The sequence below is a fragment of the Rhinatrema bivittatum genome, unplaced genomic scaffold (assembly GCF_901001135.1).
Source record: "Rhinatrema bivittatum unplaced genomic scaffold, aRhiBiv1.1, whole genome shotgun sequence".
NCBI lineage: Eukaryota > Metazoa > Chordata > Amphibia > Gymnophiona > Rhinatrematidae > Rhinatrema > Rhinatrema bivittatum.
Window position 1 is genome coordinate 695,734 of NW_021820313.1, and position 27,147 is coordinate 722,880.

Genomic DNA, 27,147 nt, shown 5'->3' on the forward strand with positions numbered 1-27,147 from the left:
AACTCATTCTCCTTCAGACAGGATTTTAAAAACAATAAATTATCTGCATCCCCGGGTAGTAATTCCAATATTATATTCCTCATGTTAGCCCCCCAAGTCGGAACTGCACAAAAAAACAAATTCCCTCACCATCGCCACCTTGTGGTTTCCACAGAAAAACGCCTACTTTGAGGAAACTGATGATGCTACTCCAAATGTAAGTATCTGCCAGCGTCTTCTCATCCTGGGGCCATGACAATTTCGAGGTATCACAACAGTTTTGTTTTGTTTTGTTTTTTTTTTAATTTATGGATTTTACCTCCAAAGAGAGTCTTGCCGTTGTTCCCCAGGAGGGTCTCCATCTTTAAGCTTGGACAATTATTTCAATGAGCAGAGGGCATGAGTGAGAGTTTACCAGCACAGGAGGGGAAAGAAAAAAAAAAGAAAGACCTCTTTACAGAGTCGGACCAGCAAAGAAGGAAATAACTGGCTAAAACAGAGTTATGGCAGAAAATAGAGAGAGCAGCTCCTGGAACCAAAGGCAGATCAAGACTTGACATAGGAGCAGCTATTTTACTGTTTTTCTTTAAGTAAGGTTTTAGTATGTATTGTGTATTTTATATTATTAATGATGTTTTATAGTTCTAGAGATTTTTATAGAATTTTGTTTGTTTTTATTTTTGAATATTTTATTTGATGTATTTTATTAAATGATTATTAATATGTACCATGTTATTATGTGTCAGTGTTTAAAATGTAAACTGTTGTGATGGTCCTACTTAACAACGGTATATAAAAGCTGTTAAATAAATAAGTAAGTAAGTAAGTAGAGGTGAATGTAAACCTAAAGATGAGAGACTAATAAATACATATTACTATCAGGGGTAACTATTTTCTTGCTGTACAATGGTGATAACTATTCAGGTACGAAAAGTTCCCTTCCCCAAAGAGCTTACAATCTAAGTGGCCCCGGTGGCTGCAGGCTGGAAACCTGCAGCGCAGCGATGGAGGCCGATGGCTGCCTAAGAATCCTTATCCTTTATATACTGGAGAGGGCTCTTTGCAGGCTCCCCAGTGAAGCACTGGATGTAACCATTGGGACTATTTCACCAACGTCCGGCTCCCGTCCGGTCTCTGGGCTCCATCACCATGCCCCTAGGCCTAGCCCCTCCAGTGTCTTCACTGAGGCGGAGCCCGATAACTCCACTGCATGAACTCCAGAAGAAAAAAAAACTGTCGCATCGGAACTTGCATCGCGACAGGCTGGGCTTAGACCCAGATAAGTGTGCGCACACCTCTACAACAATCACATCCTAGATCTAGCCAGACTAGCAGTCAGGTACAATAGGAAAGCAACACAACAATATAGGATTGAAAAAAAACAAAAACACCCACACAGCAAATGCAGACAGTGAAGAAAAAAAGGATACTTACTAGAAACGGGACTCTGCTTTAGACCAGCAATTCCAATCTTCCTCTCTGCTTCAACAGCACGGGGTAACAGGGAATTGGATTCAAACTGCAGCCACTGAGAGCCCTGATGTTTATGATCTGGGAAAGTGCTAAGCATGGGGGTGACCTGCACAGCAGATACTCCCAGAAGCTTGTTGGGCGGACAGCATAGACTATCTGGTCCTTTTCTGCCATCATTTCTGTGTTTCTGAAAAATTAGGAAATACCAGAAAGATTCAATTTCTTGAGACACCAATTTGAATACTGGACACAGAGTAAAATAAAGACAAACACACAAAGTAGGTAATATTTACCTGAGTTATAGTCGATTTGTGCTCAAAGTTCTGGAAAAAAAAATAAATTATCAGTAGTTGTCAACACGTCACCCAACACGTGGGGCCATTTTGTTTCCAAAGTATTTCTATGCTGGTCCCAAATTTAAAAAAAGTTGTTTTGCAGTATTGTTTTGAAAATATATGTTGAAGGAACTTGAATACTTGTTATATTGTTTATTGCGATCCCTAATCCTTTGCTTTTTAGTAAAAATACAATTGTTATTTCAGAATTCTCCAGATAACATCCTCCCTCAGGACCGTTATCCTAACATTATCCCTGCGTCCCCTCTCTAGCCCCGGGAAACCTTACTGGGTGGGTTCTAGACCCCCATTTCTACACAGGGCACCGGTGAGGTTCCACCTAGAGATCTTACAGTACAGAAATATCTAGAGCTCCACCAACCTCGGCTACGACAGGAGGAGCAGGTCTCTGCCACCAGGAGGCGCAGTTTACAATAGGTCTGCAGTCTTCTCCCACCTCCTGCCATGAAGGCCACTTTGTGGTCAATCTTCAAAGGGGCTTGCAGCCTAGCACTGGAGTTAGATGGGTTAAATTGTCCGCTTTGAAAATGACTCAGGATCCAGAGGCTAAATTTATCTGCTAGAAATGAGTGACTCAGCCTATAACTCTGGAAAATATTTGGTCCACTTTAATTGACTTAAAATCAATTATCCTGTCTTTAAACGCAACAGTTGTGGATACACAAAATTGGATATTAAAAGCAGAACCAGTAATGTTACAATATGAAGAGAAAAATCTTAGGATTTGGAAATTGGTTTAACCAAATTGAAAAAGTTCAAACAGGGTTGGATTCAGGGTGAATTGTTGAATAATAGAAAAATTGAATTTATAGAAAACCAAATGAGATATAATAATTTAAGAATGTGAGGCTCATATCCCCATATGAGCAATATAAGAAATTTATGATGGAGAATTTAATGTTAACTGTTGGTGAGTTACCAATTATTGAGAAAATCTTTGTTGTATCATTGGGAAAAAGAAAGAATGAAGCTAGCAAACAAAATATACAACAGCAGAATGAAATAAGTAATATTACAGCTTTTTTGGAACAAACTATGTCTGAGCAAGTTGAATGCCGAGGAACACTATGTGTAAAATTTATGAATGGAATGGAGAGGGATAAGATACTTAAGCTGTCTTTGAAGAACAAAGATAAGATGTATTTAGGTCAAAAGACTTGGACCTTTCCAAATATAACTAGAACTACTCAAATGCGTAGGAGAAGTTTTCTCCAGATGAATCAAGAAGTGAAAACCTTAGGGGCTCAGTGTACAATATATTATCCGAGTAAATGTGTTGTAAAATTTCAGCAAGAGAGGTTTGTGTTCTTAGAACCTATTGAGTTACGGAAATTTCTTGACGCCAGATTACCTGCACTGAATCCTAGTCTCGGCAATGAGGAAATAGCGCCACCTGTTTCTTAATGTTGTTATTTGCCTGATTTTGCTCAAATTGTTTGCTATCTTGGATCTTTTTGCCTTATAACAGGGATTGTTTCTTTCTGGATGTCAAAATATGGTTAATTAGATTACTTCTCTATTATACTGTCTAAAGATGCATTGGTTTAAACCAATATTTCTCAAATATAAGTTATTTTACCTGTACCTATTCAAATGACAAGCGGATATTGCTGTCTGTATGTTTAAAAATTTGCATAAATTAAAAAAAAAAAAAATGAGTGACTCCTGTCCCAGAGTGGCAGGGGGTAAGATTTAACCGCCTAGTGCTGATTTCCAGTGCTAAGTGGTTACATTTAGCAGCCTAGCTCTAGACAACCAAAAGGCAGGCCTTAATCTAGGCGGTCAGCTTTGGCCATCGATTTAGACTTTAACTGCTACTGGAAATTCACCCAAAATTGCTAGCTAAGCTTCAGCCAATCATGTTAGGTACTCCAGGCCCATCTGAAAAAAGATGTGGTCCTTCGTGCCTGTCCCATGCATGCTTGAATTTTTGCCATTGTTCTGGCTTCCATCTCCTCTGCTGATCCAGGGGTTCACCTCCCTCTCAACAAAAGAGCTTTTTCTCACAGTCCTATGGGGCTTCCCTTCCTTCAAGGTCATATGATGACCCCTTGTCCTTGAGCTTTTCATTCTGTGGATACCGCCTCCTTCTGGTACTCTGCTTGAAGCCTGATAGATGTTTGCTCCCATCCTGTCTCCCCTTTTCCTCCTTTCTGCAGGCTTAACGTCTTTACCTCCCTCATAGGATGGGCCATGCATCATTCTGGTGGTCCCCCTATGGCCTCTGTCTTCTCAATGTCCTTTCTTTGTGGCTGTGGCCTCCAGCGTGCACAATTCTCAAGGTGGAGTCTTGCCAGCGATTTGTAATGGAAGCAATGTCAGTTCTCTTGTTTTCTGCTGGTGAAGGAAGCAGTGAGACTCTCCCAAGCCGGAGTTTGTAACAGAGATGCAGGGAGATAAAAATCACCTACAACTAGGTCACACACACACAGAGTGAGTGGAAGAATCAGGGATTAGAGCCGAGGCAATCGGGGATTAGAACACAATGGACCTCTCTACCTATACCTTGCATCTGAGGCTCAGGGCCCTGTTCAGACAGCCCAGACCAAGTCATCCCTTGGTGGGACACAGGGTCCCGGAAGGCTTCTTGGGTGTGGATGGGCTTACAAGATAGGCCCATACACCTTTTTCTGCCCTCACATTCCTATTTGGTTTATTACCTTTTGAACTGTGATTTTTATTGGACCGTTTCACCGTGCTGTAAATCGCTGCAGGCCCTTTTTGTAGAGTAGAGCAGTATCGACATGCAGAAACGAACGGAAACCCTTTTTGCCTTATCCTGATCGAGGCAATGCATTTTATCTTTACACTATTTACAAGTATTTCCGTTAGCTCAATTTTTTTCACTCGTATTTCTGTTATCAAAGAGATGCACTGTCAAATAAAACCTACATAATAAATGCTTTAAACCACAGGCTACAAAAGGTACACATATCTTCACATGAAAGATCTGCAATTCACCAACTCCTTCAAATAAATAAAAACAGAAAATAAGCAATAAAACCTCCGCATAGACCCGTTAATTAAAAGTTTGAGCGAAGAGCCTTAGATCGTGCTCTTTCCTCCTGAAGGTAGACCCGAGGCAGGCTACAGAAAGGAACAAGACTTCGAGTTTTGAAGGCATGGGTGCCTTCGGATATCATGAAGATTGCAGCTTCGCTGACTTCTCTTGAAACCTTACTCACAGGAAGTTACTCAAGACCCTGGCTGGGCATCTCGTCTCTTCCCCTTTCCGTTTAATTCGTACGCAGCACGGGGATCAGCACAGCAGCGAGGAGAGGATCCTCTCACTCTCTCTCTCTCTCTGTCCCTCTCTCGCTTTCGCCATGGTGCGGGTCCTGCTCTTCTTTCTCTGCGGGTTTCCTCTCGCCGGGAGTCAAGGTAAGCCCCACTACCCCGGGACCCCACGCGCCGGAGCTCTCCCGTGGAGGGATCTGGGAGAGGGGGGGGGGGGCGAGACGCCATGGTTTCCTCATGACGGGGAGGAGGGGAACCTTTAATTCCGCAAGGGCGGGACAGTCCCCGCCCCCCCCCCCCCCATAGCAATCTTCATGGCGCGTCCGTCGATCCATTCCAAATCTGGCTTAAAGCTGCGTGCGCTCCGATCGCTGGATAGCCCTCCGTGTCTGTAAACGCAGACCAGGATCAGGAAGAAGGGTTCTGGTTGCCCAGCGACTCTCTCGGGACCTCTCTCATTTTGCGTGAGTGGACTGGATTGGAAGCTGAGTGACAGAGACCAAGGACGGGGGTAAACAGAATTCACTCCGGGCAGCGAAAAGCTGGTTGGGCGGAGAACCGGCTGCTTCTGCTCCGAGACCCTCGTTCGCAATGCTGCGAAGGGGTTAGCGGTGCCAGGACCGGCTTTTTCTACATGGGGGGGCAGATGTTCAGAATTAAGAGGGCCCCTACACCAGCGGCTGCTCCGGCACAGCGCTGCCTCCCTCTGGCAGCAGCAGCTCCAGCTAGGGCACAACTCTCTCCCCTCCCTCTCCCTGCCCAGCATCCCCCTCCTGCCCAGTTGCACTACCCTCCCCCTTTCCTTCCTCCTCTAGCTGCCGAATCTTAAAATAAAATCAGCGCAGGGCCTGTGAGTCATCACACACCCAGAGGGCCCCCCCCCCCGAGGCAGCCCCCCGACCCTCCTCACACAGGCTTATTCGTCACGGCATCCTGAAAACCTGAGTGGCTGGGAGACCCCGGGACAGGCTCGGGGGAACCTTACTCCCCCCACCCCCTCCCTCATAGGCACCCCTGAAATTCTGATAATTAAACTCAACGATCATTATGTCCCCGCCACAGGCCTTCGAGGACCAATCCTGTAAAATCTCGTAACTGGGCACCATACTTTTAAATATGAAACCTTGTTTTCTGTGCATCTGTACGTAAGCGTTCATACAAAGCAAAGTTTAATGTATATAAAAGTATATTCGTGCGTGTTTGTGTGCACAGAGAGAGAGATCACACACAAAGACGTTTCAGAAATCACAGCACAATATTTAAATATGTCATATGTAATGTTTGGAGACAGATTACAAAAAATCATGAGAAATATTCATACTAGACTGGGTAAAGCACTCTGAAACGGATGGGCTGGGCTACAATTTTCTCCCCTTATTACCCACCCTAGGAAAAACATTCATAAGACGCATAAGAATTATGAAATTGCCCTACTGGGTCAAACTGCAGCCCCTTCTCATAAAATCGCCTCCAGACTTCCCACCCCAACACAGCCCCATCCCCTTCCATCCCTTTCCTCCGTCTCCCCGGTGGTCCATGGGGGCCCACAGTTCCCCCCCCCCCCCAAGCCCGGGGCCCACCGTTTTCAAAATGGCGGCCCAGGTTATACTTTAGCCCTGGCGGGTTCATGACCAGCGCGTGAATCACAGTCGCCGAACTGGCTCGCGAAGAGATGAGGGCGCAGGCTGTGAACCGCAAGGAGCCGAGGGGGGAGGGGGGGAAACAAACAAACAAACAAAAAAGCCCGACAGGACACTTGGGACATGAACACAAGGAGCGCCAAGCAGGGTCCAGGAGGTTAGGAGCGATCCGCAAAGGAACGGAGGGGTAAAAGGGAAAGTGTGGTGCTGCCCCTGTATGGAGCCACCTTCAGCACCGCGGGCAGTTCTGGTCCCGTCCCCCCCCCCCCCATCTGAAGAGAGACAGAGCGGCACTGGAGAAGGTGCAGAGGAGGGCGACAGAAACGATAAAGGGGACGCAGCATCTCTCCTACGACGAGAGGCCACGCGGGCCGGGGCTCTTCAGCTCATGAGCGGCGTGGGACGACGGGTAAATCAGGGACGGTTAAGGCTGAGCGGCATGATTCGTTCGCTTTGCTTTGCAATTCGTTTTTGTTTTTTGCACTGTACATAAATTCAGCAGAAGGAAAGAGCCGGAGTCTGCCTCCTCAGTCCTTTGGGCTGTTTCCAAGTTACCCCAGCAGTGGCAGGACAGCAGCTGGGTAACTGCATGGGGGAGCGGCCGTGGTTAAACCCCTGTACGTCAATGAGCGGATACAAAAAAACCCCCCCCCCCATGCAGCGATCGTCCCAAACTCCTGCCTGGTCGCGTCCCCCAATCCCAGCCACATCATTCACCCCGAGGTTCAGTTTCTGCTCCAACGCTCGTCCCGGCTTCCCCTTTCCTGTTAATCACTATCAGCTCAGTCAGTGCTCAGAGGTTTTCCCGCTCGTAATTTCCAGGAAAACGAATCTGTGAAGGGCAAAAAACAAAAAAACCCCAAAACATCTGTGACTTATTTTCTTCTCTCTCCATGAGTCTTTTTTTTTGGTTGCATGGGTGAGTTTGCTTGCGAGGAGGCATCATAGGAGGATCGGAAGCGCCACGCTGGGTCAGACCAGGGCCCGTCGAATCCACGCCGATCCTGCTCCCAGTGAAAAAGCGTGGGGTTATTTTTACCATTTCTTCTGGATCTGCTTCCTGGAGCGCCCCCTTGTTTTTAGCGTCGTTTGAAGGGAAGGCCTTAACCGTCCCTGATTTACCCGTCGTCCCACGCCGCTCATGAGCTGAAGAGCCCTGGCCCGCGTGGCCTCTCGTCGTAGGAGAGATGCTGCGTCCCCTTTATCGTTTCTGTCGCCCTCCTCTGCACCTTCTCCAGTGCCGCGCTGTCTCTCTTCAGATGGGGGGGGGGGACGGGGACCAGAACTGCCCGCGGTGCTGAAGGTGCGCTCTCACCGTGGCTCCATACAGGGGCAGCACCACACTTTCCCTTTTACCCCTCCGTTCCTTTCCGGATCGCTCCTAACCTCCCGGACCCTGCTTGGCGCTCCTTGTGTTCATGTCCCAAGTGTCCTGTCGGGCTTTTTTGTTTGTTTGTTTCCCCCCCCCCCCCCCCCTCGGCTCCTTGCGGTTCACGACCTGCGCCCTCATCTCTTCGCGAGCCAATTCGGCGACTGTGATTCATGCGCTGGTCATGAACCCGCCAGGGCTAAAGTATAACCTGGGCCGCCATTTTGAAAATGGTGGACGCCGGGCTTGGAGGACGAGGGGGGTGGGGCACTCTGTGCCCCCATGGACCACCGGGACGACGGAGGTAAGGGATGGAAGGGATGGGCTGTGTTAGGGTGGGAAGTCCGGAGGCGATTTTATGAGAAGGGGCTACAGCTTGGAGGTGGGGGGGAGGGGAAGGGCCCGGCACGGGACAATTTTATTTATTTATTTATTTTTAAACATGGTGACCCCTGGGTCTGCCTCAAGGAGCCTCAGCAGACCCCTCCCCCCCAGGGACCTTTGACTGCTTGGGTGGGGTTGTCCGGGCCGCTCGGCCCTTTAAGGTGAGCCCTGCTAGCTCCCAGGGAAAGTTAAGCTACAGCTCCTGAGTTGCACCTAACTTTCCTTATAACAACACAGTGTGTGAATTTTGCCTCCAGCTGCGTTGCTTTATTTGCATCGGATTGACTCCTAATGAGCTGATTTGCATGCAGGTCAGCACATTACCGTTCCTGGCTGCGCTGGGTTTGCAGGGGTCAAGATGATGCACGGTATCCGAAATACAACGCATCATCTCCGCATTACGCGGCTGAGTACATGACCCCGCCCCTGCGAAGTCTGCAGCTGAGGCAACGGAGGATGAGGTGACTCGACTGAGATCACAAGGAGCTTCCCTGGGTCTCAGCTCCCTGCTCTAACCAGGTGGCACCTCCTTTATACGATCACTCTCTCCTCTGCCCATCACCTTCCTGCTTGCCTCCCCCCTAGATTTGTGCCCAGGCCCACTAGGCCTCTGTCTAGAGTGGCAAAATTCCTGCCCTACCCTCGCCATCCCACAGTCCTACTCTGGACCCCAGGAGGTGCCCATTCTCCCCCCAAACCTCGGCTCCAGCAGCAATCCTCATAAGCCCGGGCTTATAGGCCCCCCCCCCCCCCGCCCACCTCCTGGGCTTCTGCGTGGCGAGCGGGGCCTGCGAGCTCAGGCTTGCTCTCCGTACTCACCGACCTATCAGGATCTCCACTAGAGCCGAGGTCCGGGCAGTTGGTGGGGGGGAGGAGGGGGCAGGGGAAGGATGGGGGGGGGCAGCGGCATGCCGTAACCCTGAATCAGTAACTAGGGGTGACGGCGGATAAAACCCATCCCTGCGAGCCGTGATGGTTCCCAGGTCGGCGGAGCACTCATTCGGTCCCTCCAGTGGCTCTGCCTCAGCCCACGTTTTCCCCCAGCTCCCTGCACGTGGTGGCGGCCCTCCCTTCTCTGCGGCCGGATGAGGCCCGGAGGCTGCAGCACATCAGGCACACGCGGTCAGCGCCAGACCACGGGGGCGGGGGGGTAACCATTACGAATAAACCCATTTAATAACGATCTCAAAGTGCTTAAAGGAAAAAAGGGGGAACAGATTTACAGGACAAGTCCCGGGTTCTGGTGCCGGTCCGTACCGTCCCCGGTCAGATCAAGTTTCCCCGACCTGGCGGCAGGGTGCAACTTACTTTGCTGCTACAGGGCAGCCGTTTCCCCTAGAACAGAGTCAGGCTGGTCCCTAAACCAGTCCCTCTCCCGGGGGGGGGGTCTCCAGGGGCACTGCCAGGAACCACGGGCTCGGGCCAGCGTGGGGGGGAGAGGAAGGAGCCTCTGAGCTCTCCGTCTGCTGCAATGGATGTGAGAAAGAAGGCCTGAGACCTCCACGCTCGCCCCCTTCCCCGCTGGGCTGCAATCCAGGGTCATTTCCTCCAGCTCTAGGACCACCCTGGACCCAGCCTCTGACGGCAGACGCGCGGCGGACATTTATATTTTTTTTTTATGCTGGTGGACCCTGTGCTCCCTGTCATCTCTTGATGAGACCCCCCCCCCCCTCCTGACATACGTGTAGAGAGAAATCATGATCCACCCACCCCCTCAACTTCCTCTCTTCCACGGAGAACATCCCAAGCCGAGACCTTCATTAACGGGACAGTCTTGCCCCCCATAGGCCGACCTATATCCTTCTGAAGTTTTGTACTGTGGAAAACGAAAATGAACAAAAACGCTTATTACGTCACGCAAAGCGTGAAGGTATTAAAGAAATCTCTTACCCTGTCTTGACTTGCTTCAGAACCATTCCCGAATCTTCTTCTCCTTTCCAGGAGGTGTGGTGTTCTCTGCTTTGGGACGGTCTCTCCTGCTGCCTAATGAGAAGGATCTGGATGAGGGCTGGATTCATGTCCAATGTTTTTTTCGAAGGCAGCAAGGAGCTTCCTCTGCACTGGCCACTCTGTATCCTAGTGGATTCATCTCCACCCACACTGGTACCGGGACCGGGAGCAAGCAGAGCAGGATTCAGATGTTCAGGAACGCCTCGCTCCTCTTACAAGACCTGCGGCGGGAGGATGCCGGGATATACAACTGCCTCCAGTATGGCAGAGAGAATCAGCAAAATCTCCTATTCCAGACGACGCTGGTCCTTCTGATAGGTGAGTCTGCAAGAAAAAAACCAAACAAAAAAAGAGATCATGGGCTGAAATAATCAGTTCAGGGCTGGGTGATACTTGAAGGAGCCTTGGAAGAGAGCCATGAGTTAATGCTTCACCCTTATTTTGCAAGAATGTCCGGATGGAAAGCAAGTCATGGGTTGACTGGTGGTCATTAGTTAAGGGCGATCATCATCATCAACCAACAGGCAACGGGACACCTCGTTTCAAAGTGCACGCGTGTTTTGAACATACTTTGTAGCTACAGTTGAAAGAGAAACTGCTTAGGTAGGGTCCTCTTTGAAACAGCAGCTCTTGCAAAGCACCATGGGAAAGAAAGGGCACATCTGCTTTGTACCTGCTGGCACAGGCGGGTGGCCGGGCGGGAGGGTACAGAAGCTCCCGTGGATGTGAAAACTCAGCCTAGGCGCGCGGCCGTCCTCTCCCGACCTAGACACGTGTGCCGCCGCCCTCCCGGGAACACCTCCTCGTAACCCCGGCCAGGCCAATATACCTGCCCTCTGAATGACCACTGCTTTAGCATAAAGCAGGATCCAACCAATTCCCGGCCACAGTCCCATGGGGTTTTTGAACTTGCACATTTGCTCCCTGGCTGTGAAAATTTGCTTGGAGGAAGTGATATAATTACTTTTATAAAAACGTAGTTGTTTTGTAGGTATGTTGGTATTTATGTTTTGGGGGGGGGGTTTGGGGGGGGGAGGGGGTCTTGAGATTCAGGGATGAGATAAACGTTCTCATTGATTGATAAGACGATCTTAATGGAAATCGTTTTCGTGCCTAGTTTCTTGATGGGCTAGGCTTAGATACTCCACACCCTGGGTGAATCACGCCGTGGTATTTGCAAGGAATAATTCCCTGATCCTTCTTCTCCTCTCTCTAGTTGAGTCTTTCCCCCCGCCTCCAGTAGGGGAAGGCGAGGATGTGCAGCTGAGGTGCTCTCTGGTCTGTGATGAGGATGAGGAACGATGCTCTTCGAATCCCGAGTCTGCTGTCCTGCGCTGGATCGATGAGACGGGGAAAGGCGTTCGGGAGCTGACAGGAAGATACAAGATTGATTCCGTAGGGGCTACATCCAATCTGCGTATCAGAGTGATACGTTCCGACCACAACAGGCGTTGGAGGTGCGAGCTCTTTGCGAATGACCGCGTAAATATATCCCAGGAGTACACCCTGGCTGTCAAAGGTAAGAACCTACCACAGCCACCTTCTTGTGTCTCCCACTCAACAGCATTCACAGGTCACCTACCAAAAAAACCCCAAAAATTACTCACCGAGAGGCAAATGAACCTGTTCGGTATTTTCATGCGTGATATTGCGCAGGGGTTATTAGAAAAAGATTGCCCTTTTGCAGATGGTGCTAAGATCTGCAACAGGGTATAAATGCCCCGGTGGGAGCAGACAGGAGAAGCTCAGAAAAGCTCGAGGTGTTCTCAAGCGCTTGGCAGCTGAGCTTCGATGCAAAATACCGCAGACTCCTGCATTTCCTCTTCGGCCAGCCGGAGCAGTCCACGTGCGTGGCTTTACACCGCCCCTACCAGCAGATGGAGACAGAACAACAGGTTTTGCTGACATCACCCCTGCGTAGGATCTTCTGCTCTCCAGCAGAAGCAGTAGGCGGGGCATATCCCGTCCTGAGAGCTGGATCCAGGCCTAGGCTGGGCGAAGAGGACCCTGGCTGCTCCTGGGGCGACGGGCCTTGCGGCCTTGTTCCTCTCCTGGTTGAGCATAGCCTAATTCAGGGGGGCTTCGGGGAGCGCTGAACTGTGGGCTGACTGGCCTTGAACTCCAGCCTGCTTTAGCTTCTGCCCTTGTTTCCCTGCCACCCCCACAACCCTCCTCTCCTCCCCTCCTCCACAATCCTGGGCAATACAAGAAAAAAAAAAGGGGGGGTGGAGTTTAACGGGTGATGCTGCTTGTGCATGGAGGAGCAGTTCGTCAAGAGGCCTTGCCACTTTGCAGGAGCAAATCGGCTCTGAACGGGGTTTCCCCCGCCGGCGTGCCGACTTGCAGTGGCGGGAACGGCAGCCAGGTTAGATCCGTTTATTTGGGGAGGAGGAGCTGCCTTCCCAGATTTCTCAGGCCTCGAAGGTAACGGAGGACAAGGGGGCTGGGATGGAGGCCGCAGGGGGACCCTGTCACGGCAGGCACGAGGAAGCCTGCGAGAACCTTCCCCTCGCCCCAGGGGTCAGCGACGCGAGAGAGGGATTTCCTTGCTGGTTTCCATCTTGGACCTTTTTTTTTTTTTCCTTTCACAGGAGAGACCAGCGGAGGGCCTGACATTAAAATTCCCTTAAGGTAGCACATGGGCGGCTATTGCCTGTTATAGGGAGGGTGGCCAGCAGAGGTTTAGCAACTTCTAAGGAGAGTCAAGCACAGCCCATCTGCCCAGGAGGGAGCCAGTTCCTTCTTGGAAACTTAATTTGCTCTTAAAAGCTTTGAGTGGTGAGTGGTGCTCCGCTCCAGCCCCTCAGGGGAGCGCCAGTTAAGGATAGGACTTCTAAGACGGTGGTTTTTTCCTTTTTGAGGTTCTCGGCGGTTCCTTCCTTCCTCCTCTCCTTCAAGAAGGAGTCGTACTCGGGGTGGGGGTGGGGGGAGCTATGAGGATCTTCACCGGGCAGGTGTTCGCAGAGTCCTCCTGCGCTGTCTAAAAGTCACTAAATCCCTTCAGAAGGTCGCGCCATCTTTTTTTTTTTTTCCTGCTCCTTTTCAGCGGTCGGTGGACGACAAAGCAGCCTCGTAGGAGCCTGGAGCCCGAGGGAGCCTCGTTAAAGGTCCCGTCAGGGGGTACAGGGGCTCCGTGGGCGCATTCCACCAGGGCGGGGCTGGGGGGGGGGGGGGTCGTTGCCCTCGGAGAACTGCAGGGCGGCTACTCGTGGCTCCGTTTCATTCTTTCGCAAAGCATTTACTGTGCTTCGGGTGTTTCGAGTCAGGCTCCCTGCTCCCGGGCTCAGGCACATCCCATGAATCTGGACACTGGTCTGGCTGGCTTAAGAGGAAGGAGAAGTGTAGTCTTATCTGCTAATTTCCTTTCTTTTGAGTCCAACCAGACCAGTGCACGACCCCTCCCAGTCTGCCAATCTATTGTTTTCTTGGATATTCACCTATGGTTCTTCAGTATCTGTGAATCTGAGAACCCACATTGGGGCTGCTCTCAGTAGTCAATCTCCCGTGATTATGGAGGTTCAGTTCTGTTATATCCTTTAGAAGCCCCCCTGGTTAGCAGGAGTAAGGGGTAGTATTGTGTTTCTTAGCTGGTTACAGGCAATATTGGCAGGTTGAGGTCAGCAAGGGATCCTCCATAGGGCGATGTCAGCACCTTCCATCTGCCGGTAGGGGAGCATCCGGACTGGTCTGGAAGGACTCAAAGAAAGGATGTTAGCAGGTAAGTCTTTTTCCTTGGGGTGCGGAAGTCCAAGGAAAGCATAACTTGGCAGCTGGAGCGCTCTGCTTGTGAAGAGCCGGACTCTCCAGAATGGAAAAGTCCTCATTCCAGAAGGGTGGTGGGGGCATCATGTCGAGGGAGGGGAGGATCATAGACAGGCCAAGGGGGGAGAGGGTGGAATCTTCCTTGGATGTTTGAGAGGGTAGGAATGTGATGGCTATTCAGGGGTGGGGGGGGGCAGCTTGTTATTGGTGGGGTTGATGGGGGAAAGGAAATCCCCCCCTTTCATTGTGGGCTGGAGTAGCAGGAGGGATTTTGACATAGGCAAATGTGATGGGAGGGGGGGTGGCATCTTAATGCGCAACATTACTATTGTAACGTGTGCCAAATGGCCTTGGCTTGGACGCTGGCCTTTACTGCATGGGCCACTTTCTGAAGTCAGGGTGCCCAACAGGTGGGGTGGTAGCCAGGTGATAAGGACAAAACTAGTCCTGGCAACAATGCAGGCCATGGAGAAGCCCCAGAAACCAACCGGATAAATTCCGATAGATGGGCGGTGACCCGCTACCATCCAACAAGGTCATGGGGCCTAGGTGGCCAGATGTTCGGGCAACAGCCTCACGGGTGTTTTGGTAACCATGTAGATTATTCAATGCTAGGTATTGAGACGTGTGTGGGGGAGGGGGGAGACAGGCGGTGGAGGGGGAGAGGAGGCAGTTGGGTGTTGGATTATCATTTACCCCAGGATCTCAGAGGAGCAAAGAAGAAGAGAACAGAAAGCTGACTCTGTTGAAGAAGTGATATCCTACCACAGGGCTCGACAAAGCCCCACGTGCCAGGTCTCCATAGCGTCCAGAAATGTAGGCACGTTGCCTATGGCCTGGGCAGACAATGGGAGGCGGCATCAGTGGTGTGCATAGGATGAAGAGGAGGCGGCTGTGACAGCAGATAGAGAGCTGGGGGCAGAAGGGAGGTGGGACCTTGACGTTGACCTCATTAAGTCTTGGTGTCTGATTGTCGGAGGCTCTCCACCGACTGCTGGCCAGAGGAGTTCCTCAAATACTGTTTGCTGCCCTGTTGGTTGGCTCCATCCCTACGGAAGCCGGCTGCTCTGGGTTAAGACTAAATTAAGGACATTGCAATGTTTCACTAATTTAAATTTCAATTGCGGTAGCGACAACCGCATGGTTTATGACTTACTGTGCGGTGACTGAGCAATTTTTTGCATTTCTCCTGTGCCAGTTCCTGGTATCTGGTTCTCTTAAGGTATTTCCTGGTATTCATGGAGCCCCCCCTTCTCCGTTCCAGGCGCCGGTGACGCCGTGTACTCCACTCTGGGGCAGTCTGTCCTTCTGCCTTGCGATGGGAAACCAGACTGCAGCTCACAGACCGTCCAGTGGATTTTTGAAAAAGAAGCAGACGTGATTTCTTCCCTGGCCATGCTGTATCCGAATGGGACAATTACCAAAACTGCTCCCCGTCGTGACCGCAGCAGGTTGGAGATGTTCCCAAACTCCTCACTTCGGCTGGAGGGTCTGCGGAAGAAGGATGCCGGGATATACACGTGTTCCTGTCAAAAGGCAGACCTCACGTGGAGTCCCACGAGGGAGGTGTCCTTAATCCTTCTGATGGGTGAGTCTGGGTCAGAGGTGAAGAAGGCCTCCCCCCCCCCCCCAGAGAGCCCGCTCAGACATGGGGGGCATCCGTGTGACGAACATAAGAACATAAGAACATAAGAAAATGCCATACTGGGTCAGACCAAGGGTCCATCAAGCCCAGCATCCTGTTTCCAACAGTGGCCAATCCAGGCCATAAGAACCTGGCAAGTACCCAAAAACTAAGTCTATTCCATGTAACCATTGCTAATGGCAGTGGCTATTCTCTAAGTGAACTTAATAGCAGGTAATGGACTTCTCCTCCAAGAACTTATCCAGTCCTTTTTTAAACACAGCTACACTAACTGCACTAACCACATCCTCTGGCAACAAATTCCAGAGTTTAATTGTGCGTTGAGTAAAAAAGAACTTTCTCCGATTAGTTTTAAATGTGCTGAAGAAGTAGTGCATCGCCTCAGAACAACTAATGACCCAAGCAGCCACGTGCCTAAGCGCGCCCGCCCCGCGATTCTCTCCCCCACCACCCTACGTTCACTAGGAGGAGAGCAGAGTTTCTTCTTTGTGCCTCCTGCTCTTGTTAAGTTTGAACCGCACAGGGGCCTCGTGGCCTCGCAGGAACCGCCGACACCGCACATTCAGACTCCAGATTGGAGCAGGCCAGACACAGGCTACGAGGGCCTTGTGCTGCTCCTCTCTTCCTGGCGGCGCGAGGGGAAGGAGAGGACTGCGCGTAAGGAAGAGGGACGAGGCTCACGTTCGTGGGGGCGGGGAGGCGCTGAAGATCCAGCGTCTTGTGTGCGATGTAGATCCGGTCGTACTGGGGAGGCGCCACAGGGCGATCCGTGGCCGAACCACCCGGGAGATGCGAGTTCCATCCTCAGCTCTCAGGCTCCTGCTCCTTGGGGGTTGGTCGGGGACAGAGGCTGGGAGAGTTGTTCAGAGGGAGGGGAGAGGCTCCCAGACCCTGGCCTTTAGGTCTGCGGCTGCTCTCTGCCTCCTGCAACACACATTGCCTCTCTGGAATCACTTCGGGGTTTCCCTCCCAGGCACAGTCCGCTGTGGCACACTCTGGATGGGGGGGGGGGGGTCCTATTATCAATAGAATATGTCCTTGTAAATGGGACACTTATAATAGTGGTTACCAGGGCCGGCGTTTGGAGTGTGCGAGGTGTGCGGCTGCACAGGGTGCCATGTGTAAGGGGGCGTCACCGTGCTGGCACTCCCTCCTCCATACCCTTCTACATCCCGTAGGCAGAGGGAAAAACAGAGGGGGGGGGGGGGTTAGGGAGGGAGAAGAGAGGATTCTGGGTAGGACACAAGGGGCAATCTGGAGCTACTGCCACTGTGGAAGGAGGGAGCGCTGCGCCAGAGCTGCCATCGCCGAAGGGGAGAGGTCGCCAATTTCAGTTCTCGCGCAAGGCCCCGGTGAGTAACGCAAGGAGCCCCTAATTCTGAAGACCTTTGATTTTCTCTCTCTTTCAGTCGAGCTTACGCCCCAGGGCCCGGTAAACGTGGACACGGAGGTGACGCTGGCGTGCAGGACGCTGTGCGGCAAGGCTGAAGGCCAATGTTTGTCAGACCGCGAGGACGTGGAAGTGACCTGGCACGACGACGCAGGCGTCGCTCTCCCCGTCCAGCAAAGGCAGGACTTCAGGACCAGGAACCGTGGCCAAGACAAAAGTAACGGTGCAGCGATCCGACCATCAGAGGAGATGGACGTGCAGGCTCTCTGTCCAGAACCAGACGAGGGCGCACCAGGACTACTTGATGACAGTGAGAGGTAACCTCTGCAGCCAGAGGGGACAGCATCACACGTTTTAGCCCTGCCCTGGCTTGGGTTTTTATTTATTTATCCCCCCTCCCTCGTGCATCACGGTATTGTAGTCCCTGGCAGCACGTGGGGGTTGCCCACGGGGCTGGCTTTTCTCTGGCCAGGCCTGCCGCTGGCAGAAGATAAAATTCAGCCCCTTCCTCCCCCCCTCCCCCACCAATAAATGCTGGAGATCCATGCGGCTCCACCACGAAGACCGGACAGCACCAGTGGGGGCCACCGCCTGCGGAGACCCTCGGCCAAGCCCAGCAGAAAATAAAATCCAGGGCCGGGGTCCCGGAGCGCCCCCCCCCCCCCCATCCTCCTCCTGCACGGGCCTTCCCTGCCTCCTGCCTCCCTGTCCTAGTCCCACTTCCAGCCTGCGAAGCCTGGGGGGTATCCCAGACGAGGGGGGGGGGGAAACGGCTTCGGTCTAAGATAAAAATCTGCGGCAGGGCACACGACGTAACTTCGGGTAGTTTATTTCCCCCCCCCTTTGCATTTTCTCTCTCGTTTAACGCGAGGCCTTGCCCTTACAGGCAGTGGAGTTCGGGAGATGTTCGTGGCAGAGGGAGGTGGTGTGGAGTTTCCCGGCTTGGACCCCTCCGACCTCCGAGAAGGCTCCCGGCTGGAGTGGCTCTTCCAAGAGATCGGAGCAGACAGGTATCGGAAACTTGGCGTCGTCCCCGCCTCCGGCTCTGCAGAATGCGCCGAGTGCGACCCCCGACGCCGGCGCATCCTCCCCGACACCTCCCTTCTGCTGCCAGACGCGCGGCCTGCGGACGCCGGGAACTACCAGTGCTTCAGATATGACGGCCCCGACGAGCCAATTCAGACCTTCAGGCTGGCGGTGTTATCAGGTGAGGTCATACGCCGGCTCCTTCCATTGTAGAAAGCAGAAACGTAGGAAGATGTTACTCTCAGATCAGACATCAGGCAAGGCGCATCCTGGCCTCCAATGCAATGCATCATTTTACTCACTTCGGCATCTTTGTGACCAATCGCCTTCAGCTATGTAGCGCCGGTACCCAACGTGCAGCCACCTCAGGGGCGGGTGGCCTGGATGCACGACGCCCGGCTGCTAGGCTGCATGGCAGATATTTTTGTTGGTTGGGTAACATGAGGCGGCAGGGGGACGTTTCCAGGGCAAACAGAGAGCGGGCGATGGAGCCGGGGATTAGAATGGTGGCTCGTGGGGGGGGGGGGGGGGGGGAAGAGTTACGTTGACTCGCCCCGAGGTCACTCACAGGGAGTCGGGGGATTCGGATCTCTCCACCTCTGAAGCACCGTTCCATTTGGCCTAAGCTTGGACTAACGTTGTAAGAGGAAAACATCCCCGCACGCAGGCCTCGTCCATTCGCTGGGGAGAGAGCTCTCGCCTCTCCCTGATAGGGGAGGGACGCTCCCCACCGAAATGGAGAAATTCTGGGATTCCTCTAAACCGTGAAATGCTCAAAGGAAACCTCGAAAGTCGTTTTTTTGGGTTGGTTGGTTTTTTTTAAGAGGTTTAATCCTAGTTTGGTCAGGGTCCAAAGAGTTTAACGTCCTGAACGAGATTTGAGTATCAAGGCATTAATACCCTCCACCCCCACCACCACCGCATTTCACAGGCTCTTAAGCTCAGCCAAAAGGCCAAGGCGAGACCCTCCTCAGCTCATAACATGGAGCTTACGTTTGCTCTCAGCCAGAAAGAGGCCGATACATTTTCCTGCAAACGTCCTGGGTACTCCTGCCTTCTGCTGCACTCCTATGTCTGATGTGTATCTAAGCTCAAGGCGAGCTGCATTCAGGTACCCGGAGGGGTTTCCCTCTCCCCAGAAGGCTCACACTCTCAGGGCCCTCGTCTGTCCCCCACAGACAGAGAGTGGGTGGGAAGCCTTAATAAATCAGGCCCCTCAGTGAGTTCCCTGAGGCAACAGGAGGGCGCAGGGACTTTGCCCAGGTCACAGAGAGCAGCCGTGGGGTTTGAACCTTGGTTTTCCCGTTGCTCTGGGCATTAGGGCTACTCCGTGTCACAGGAAAAGGGCCAGCACTGCCCCATCAGGCCTGCGAATGTTCGACAGGCTTGTCGGTGCCGACTTGTGCGCCGATTGCCACAAGGAGAACGCCTCACATTTGCCAGTCCTGCTAAAAATTGCCCGTAAGAGGTCACGGGGTAGTCATCAGCAGCCTCGGCTGCCTTAGTGTTCTGCAGGGATGCGGTGAGACCAGCATGGGCTGTGAGAGCTGCTGGAAGACACAGCAGACACGCGGTACCTCGATGCGCGACCCCTGGCGGGCCGAATCTTTCGGCAGCCGCCAACGGAAGTGGGGATGCAGCCCTGACCTTGCGTGTGCCAGCGGGGATCTGGCAAAGATCCCGTGACCAAATCATCCTGGCCCCGGTCCTGCGCTCTAGCCATCAACCCAGCTGCACTCAGTTGAACGTGGCCATAAATCCGAGAGCTGTACCTTCCTACCGTCTTTTCAGGTTTTTAAAAGGAAGGCTGACAGCCAGCATTCACAGCCCCTGGGCGGAGATAGTCACTGCCATTGGTCAAAGGTGATTCCCTACCGCCCGGCGCCAGGGTGCTCAGGCTCCGGAGGGAATGCAGGTCCGTGGCCCGTGGCCCAAGCACCGTCACCGCAATGGCTGGGCTAGGAAAAGGTTAGAAAAATAAGTGAAAACAGTCGCAACTGAAGGCTCTTGGTGCTGTAGCCCAGGAGAGCCAGGTTCCAGTTGAGCTGAAAGCCCAAAGAAGCAAATGTCGGACCTTGATGCGAAAATTACGACCAGATTTACGGACACCGTATAAACATCCGCGATAAAGAACATTCCTCGGGCCCGGGGAACGAAATACGTACTTGACCTGACGCCAGAAGCCACAGACCCCCACCAGCAGCACAAACTGGCCCCTTCGCAGAGGACACTAGCGCACTCGGGGGGGGGGGGGGGTTGATACCAATAAAAACATTGACCGACGGAGGTATTTCCTGTGTATGGAGTCCCTGGTGATATTATGTATGAAATTGGAGTGTGTATCTTTCTATCTATATCTCTCCTCTCTCCTCACGGCTGGTTTGATTCCAGTGGCTGCTAACGCCTCCGCTCCAGTGCAAGAGGGATCCGTCCTGACACTGAACTGCTCAGTCACTGCCCCTGGCTCCATACCTCGTGTGAACTTCAGATGGACAGATGTCAGAGGGAACCAGGTGATCCACGGAGCTAACAGACAGATTTGGAAGACCATGGGGTTTTCTCTGTTGACCATCGTGGATGTCCGCCGTTCAGACAGCGAAGGCCCGTGGAGTTGCATCCTGAGCATGAACGGCGCGGAGAGAGCCCAGCAGGTGTATGACCTCCAGGTCTCAGGTAAATACCAGGCAAATTCCACAAGCGGAGGTTTTCCGTATAATCTTGAGCCATTGCCCGTACCTTTACGTGAAGTGTTTCATCCATAAAGAAGAAATCAGCTTTGGGCTTGAAAACGACTTCAATTGCAAAAGGGGCAGGTGTGGGACTGGAACACGGCTCTTCAATATCATAGACTTGCACATTCAGCACCAGGCTGAGATGCAGAGTCGATGGCATCGGTGGAATAAGAACCTGGGTTTGTAGGTGACTCAGCTCTGTACTCTCGGCCCTAGGCTGTCATGCAGAGTCGATGGCATCGGTGGGATCAGAGCCTGGGTTTGTAGGTGTCATAGCTCTGTACGCTCAGCACTAGGATGTCAAGCAGAGTTGGTGGCATCGGTGGGATCAGAGCCTGGGTTTGTAGGTGACTCAGCTCTGTACTCTCGGCCTTAGGCTGTCATGCAGAGTTGATGGCATCGGTGGGATCAGAGCCTGGGTTTCTAGGTATCACAGCTCTGTACTCTCGGCCCTAGGCTGTCATGCAGAGTTGATGGCATCGGTGGGATCAGAGCCTGGGTTTCTAGGTATCTCAGCTCTGTACGCTCAGCACTAGGATGTCATGCAGAGTTGAAGGCATCGGTGGGATCACAGCCTGCATTTCTAGGTGTCTCAGCTCTATACTCTCAGCACTAAGCTGTCGCACAGTGAGGTGGTGGGAGAAGTGGGATTGGGGCCTAGGTCTGTGGATGTCACAACTCCGGGCTGTCAGATCTAGACTGTCAACAAGGGAAGTAGGTGGCTGTTGTAAGGTTTGTACAAGAGCCCAAATAAAAAGGAATACAGAATGCCCTTTGTGCTTCTCTCCCAGCCCCCGCAGGAGGAAATTCTGCAGGGGGCCCTGAAGGTCGGAAGGCCGATTCTCAGCTGCTGTACATTGTGGCTCCAGTGGTCGCCGGCCTGGCCCTGCTCCTCATTCTGGTGGGCACCATCCTCTGCCTGAAGAAGCGGAAGAAAATGAGAACCCCTGCAGCAGGTAAGGGATGAGAACAGCTCAGCCGAGAGAGAGAGAGAGTGTGTGTGTGTGTGTGTGTAACATAATAGACTTTTGTCTGAGAGAAAAAGAGTGCCCAAGAAATTATCAATTACCTGTAGCATTCAGATTCATCAAACCTCCCACCCCTGCCTCAATTTGCTGTTGACCAAAGCAATAGTCACGACTCTTTTTGGCTGGTGGCACGCCCGCTGGTAGCGCTGTTAGCAGCTCACGCGAGCAGCGCCTGTTGACTAGCGAAGCCTAACAGCAAGGCAGCTAATAAGGAACGGCTTCCAGGGGTGTAGGGGCTTCACTGGTCTCGGGAGCAGGAGGGATGCAGAATCCCCCCAGATGGCTTTAGAGCAAGGCGTCAAAAAATCCCGAGAAATCCGGCCCACAGCTGCTACCTTATAACTTTGCTTTCAGATTTTTTATTTGAATTTTTTTTCTTGCAATTTTATCAGCAATCGATTACAAAAAAAAAAAAAAGTGGGAGAAAGCAGTAGTTTAAAAAAAAACAACCAAAACCTCCTTTTTTTCCCCCGGGTAAATATAATTTTTGTTCTTATTGTAATATAAGACGATAAATTCCCAGGTGGAAAAAAAAAAAAGGCTGAAAACTAAAAAGGTCCCTGCTTGGTATTCTCGACAAAGGAGCAGTGCTCCAAATGCGCAGGCTCTTCTTTCTTGGCGAATAATCCCGCCGGGTGTTTGCAGGTAAAACGGAGTACAGCAGCGTGGTCCCAAGTCACGCCAGGAACGCAGCCGGCCAGCCAGACGGCGTCCCCATGCAGAACCAGGACCCGCAGCTGCAGCAGGTGAGGAGTCGCTGCACCGTGCGGTCACACGGGAAGAGCTGGTATTAGAGGTGGGATTGGAACCTGGGGCTCAAAGCTGCCCCAGCTCTCTGCTGTCAGTATTAGGCCGTCACACACAAACAGGCCGATACAGAAGCCCTCTGCTTGGCCGCGCCTTTTAAACGCGCTATTATTTCCCCTTATACTAATAGCGCGTGGAAACCGCGTGGCCAACCTTTCCGAAACTAACAGCGCTCATCGCATGCAAATGCACGTCGATGAGCCTATTAGTTATTCGCAGGCGTTAACTTTGAAAGCACCGCGAAAAGTGCCCAGAGAAGCAGAAAAAAATGCTTTTCTGTACACCCTCCGTCTTAATATCATAGCGATACGAAGTCAGAGGCACCAAAAATACAAAAAAAAATACAAAAAAAAAATCTGACTGCCGGTTTGCGGGCTCGAAAACGGACGCTCAGTTATGCTGGCGTCTGTTTTCCAAACCCGTGGCTGTCAGGGGGTTCGAAACCAGATGCCGGTAAAATTAAGCGGCGGTTGTCAGGACCCGCTGACAGCCGCCGCTTCCGCTAACAAGGAGGCGCTAGGGACGCGCTAGTGTCCCTAGTGCCTCCTTATTAGCGCACGGCCTTATTTGAATACAAAATTGCGCACCCGCGATGAGGCGCCTGGGCACGCGACTTGGAGCGCCGGCTCTCCCGCACCTCTTATTGCATCAGCCTGAAAGTGTTGGGTGGCAGAGGTAAGAGTGGATCCTGGGCCTGCAAGCGTGATAGTTGTGCACTTTTGGCATTAGGCTGTCGCACAGGGAGTGTTTATTTACTTGTTTACTGTATTTATTCCACCTTTCAGTGATTTCAAAGCAGATTACATTCAGGTACTGTAGGTATGGTGGCAGCGGTGGGATTATACTCAGGTACTATAAGCAGTGGTGGGATTGCAGCTTGAGCCTGCAGATGTGTCTATTACCTCTTTAAATCATAAAAAATACATTGGAGGGGAGCCCCCCAGACCTAAAATACAGTGCTGACAGCAGTTCTCATCATTTGTTCCCCCCATAGGATGAGATCCAGTATGCAACAATCACACACCAGGCGAGCAACAGACAGGTTCGGCCTGAAGAGAGCGCCAAGGAGTCTGTGATCTACGCAGCCCTCACCAGCCAGGACGCGGCCTGAACCGTGGGGCATCGCTCCAGCCCAGGCCACGGGCGGCCTAAAACGTAACCTGACAGAGCTGCAGGCTTCTTAGAACTTCAGCTGGAGGGGGAGCGTCTAGCACTCGAAGCCTGAGCAGCTGTGTGAATATCGCAAAGAAGTTTGCACAGGCTTACGCGGACTACCCTACGGCTGAGCAGCTTTCAGAATCCTTGATGTTATCACACCTGAGATTCCCGTTTCTTTTTCTGCCGTGGCTCCGGCTCGCACGCCTCGCTGCTCCGGCTCGGGTTTATGTGATCGGGGAGCCGCGGGCACCCAACCGACGGCAGGTCGGCTTTCAAAATGGTCAGTGACCTCCCAAGTGTGCTCTGACCTCCGGGGAAATAAAAAAAAAGCACATAACAATAAAAGGGGGGAGGGTGGTCATAGGATAGTGCCCTCCTCCGGGCCACAGATTTGGATGAGCAGTTCCAAACGGGGACACGAAGACGTCAGAATGCCAGGTTCCCGGGGCTTCGAGGCAGTCGACCAGCAGCAAGGCCGAATCCACGAGCACTCAGGGCCAATAAAGGCTCATCTTATCGAGTCCTGTCCTCTAAATTATTTCCACACGCAGACACACCACAGGTTGGCAGGGCTGCAGGGGGGGGGGACGAGGCCACGGCAGGGTGTACAGCATCTCCGAAGGGAAGTTACTCAGATCTCTTAACGTAATCGATTCTCCCGTACGTCGGACGGCTCTTGCTGCAGTGGGTGGGTGGGGGACGGCTCTTCGGCCACCGGCGACTCCCCCTTCTCTCCTCTGCCAGATTTACTGTTGCCACGTTTTGGAAATTTTAAGCCCCGGTTCGACTCTTGGAGAAGACGGAGCGGAGATTTCACAAACCTTGAAATGCTGAGATTCAAAGGGGACCAGTTCCCAGGGTGAGAGAATCCTTAATTTCATGGCTTGCATCACCCCTAGAGGAGCCTATAACCCTCTGACTCTGCTGCATTTATAGATATCATAGTCTTGCTTTTAAGACTCACTGCAGCTGCTACCTGTCATTGCCATGTTGGTTCTTGCTACGTGTATATTATTGTTTGTAATACTCCTTCTGAGATAGGACTGTTGTAGCAGCAGTGTAGGACCAATTTGGTTTGTAAGCCATTATAAAGAATAAAAAGACAAAACTGGCCTTTCCAGCCAGCTATGGCATTAATGCTCTTGGCCCAAACTACCACCCTCCCCCCAGCCTTTAACCTCACACGTGGGAAACAGAGGGGCTTTGGGCAGGTCTCCTGGATCCATGGTGCTACGGCTATCCCATGTCCAACTGGGCAAAGGGCGGCTGCTGACCCCTGTCCCAGACCAGGAAAAAGCTAGGATGGAGGAGCTGCTCACCCTCTGGGAGATGAGGAAAACGTAACCATTCCTATTTGTCCACCAGACCAGTCCAGCTCGATACGTTTTTCTCCCCTACCAGCAGGTGGCGACAGATTCAAAGCTTCACGGTAAAACACATTGTGCCACCTACGGCCACCAGTAGGCGGGCAAGGCACAGCGCACATAAAACCACAGGGAGGGCCAAGGAGGTGCCCCCCCCCCCCCTTGGATTCTGGCCCTTTCGGTGCTTTGAAATCCTGCCGAAGGGGGAAAGCAGGGGTCAGAGTTCCCACACTGGTAGCAGATCGCGTGTAAAGTGATAATATTTCCAGGTACCCAGCGACCCTGCCAGGAACCCTAGGACCTGCCTCCCACATTGCCCCAGCGTTTGTCCCCAATCAAATTACTCCTTACCCACCTGGAAGCTGTTCTGAGCCTCTCAACCGAGGAGGGGGGGAGGGGCTAAGCCATCACCTTCCTCCATTTACTCGACCACTGGAGGGAGCTCAGCTGTCAACGCCAAAGCCTACCCCACACCATGCTGCCAACCTAAGCCCACAGAACAGGGTTAGCACCTGCTGGAGACAGATGACTGGCAGGCTGATGTCAGTGCAGAGGTAGATGAGGAGTGACAGCAGTAAGTCTTTGATCTCTGTCTCCATCTGCTGGCTGGCGGGCATTACCCACTGCTAATGGACTGGCCTGGCTGCCTAAAGAGGAAACAATTACAAACACCAAAACTGCCAGCACGCAAAACAGTAACAACCCCACCTATGAAAAGACAAACACTGCAAATATTACACCGGGCCCTAGGTACACAAGAAATTGCAATACTGGGTCAGACCCTGGGTACATCAAGCGCAGCATCCCGTTTCTAATATGGGTTACAAGTAGCTGACAAGAACCAGATCACATACTGCTAATGCTCGGTAATAATCAAGTTAATTTGGTTAATATTTTATGCTAACTGCCTCAATCACATCTTCCAGGAATGAATTTAAGAACTTAATTGTGCATTGAGTGAAAAATAAATTTTTGCTTGTTTTAAATGTGCTACTTGTCAAGTTCATGGAGTGTCCCCTAGTCTGTTTTCTGAAAGAGTAAATAACTGATTTACATTTACCCTCTCATGATTTTATAGATCTGTCCCCGGGGATATGAGGATACAGTGCAGGAAAACAGCCTGGGGTTTGTTTTTTTTTTGTTGTGTTTTTTTTTTTTTTTTAAACTGAGCCACAGGGCATCTGCCTCCCTTGTGCTCTTTCCCTATAGGATGTGTTTCAACAATTTCCAAAAGTATACCAAACTGACTCTTCGGAGGTACGATATGTAACCTGGAGCCTGAAAGAACTGAGCCAAAAAATCTAACACACAAATTTTTCCTAAATAACTTAGTAGAACACACCCTAAACCAGGAGTGAGCAAACAGAGCTGCGGGATCTCTTCCATCCATGCAATCAGTTGCCATCTGCCCCCAAGTCTAGTTACATCTCTAAAATATCTCTGGTAGTAAAGGCTCTTGCCAACCAATCAGCTCTTGAACCAGTTGCCAAGTAAGGTGACAACCACACTGCCAGCCACTATCAGACACACACTCTCTCTGACATGAAGACACCCACACACACACTCTCGCTCTCAGTAGATGGGTTTGTCATAGAGAAAGGAAAATTGGTTCTTACCTGCTAATTTTCGTTCCTGTAAGACCACAGATCAGTCCAGACGAGTGAGTTTTGCCTCCCTGCCAGCAGATGGAGACAGAGAACAAAACTTTGAGAACCGAGAGGACCACCTGCAGTCCCCTCAATACTGACCTGTACCCAAGCCATCTAAGTAGCTAACCTTCCCCTTATATCCAGGGGCACATGGTTGGAACCCCCTGAACAGAAGATCAACATACCTCCAGCCAAAAG

General features: G+C 51.8%; 1 protein-coding gene and 1 long non-coding RNA gene across 2 annotated transcripts in view; one reads left to right on the plus strand and one right to left on the minus strand.

Moving 5' to 3' along the window:
- LOC115081431 overlaps positions 1–10,706 on the minus strand; it is a 55,309-nt gene extending 44,603 nt beyond the window's left edge. Inside the window, exons 1-3 of the long non-coding RNA XR_003853798.1 lie at positions 10,329–10,706; positions 1,746–1,775; positions 1,414–1,639 (exon numbers count right to left, since the gene is read on the minus strand). This is a non-coding gene — a long non-coding RNA (uncharacterized LOC115081431). The remainder of the gene's footprint in view (positions 1–1,413; positions 1,640–1,745; positions 1,776–10,328) is intronic.
- A 6,650-nt stretch (positions 10,707–17,356) lies between these two features.
- LOC115081427 lies at positions 17,357–26,290 on the plus strand. The gene is made up of 6 exons (XM_029585885.1): positions 17,357–17,502; positions 18,072–18,392; positions 20,603–20,884; positions 21,735–21,899; positions 22,617–22,717; positions 23,773–26,290. Exons 1-6 carry the CDS (start codon positions 17,490–17,492, stop codon positions 23,887–23,889), a joined length of 999 nt encoding a protein of 332 aa, XP_029441745.1. The 5' UTR covers positions 17,357–17,489; the 3' UTR covers positions 23,890–26,290.
- The last annotated feature ends 857 nt before the right edge of the window (positions 26,291–27,147 follow it).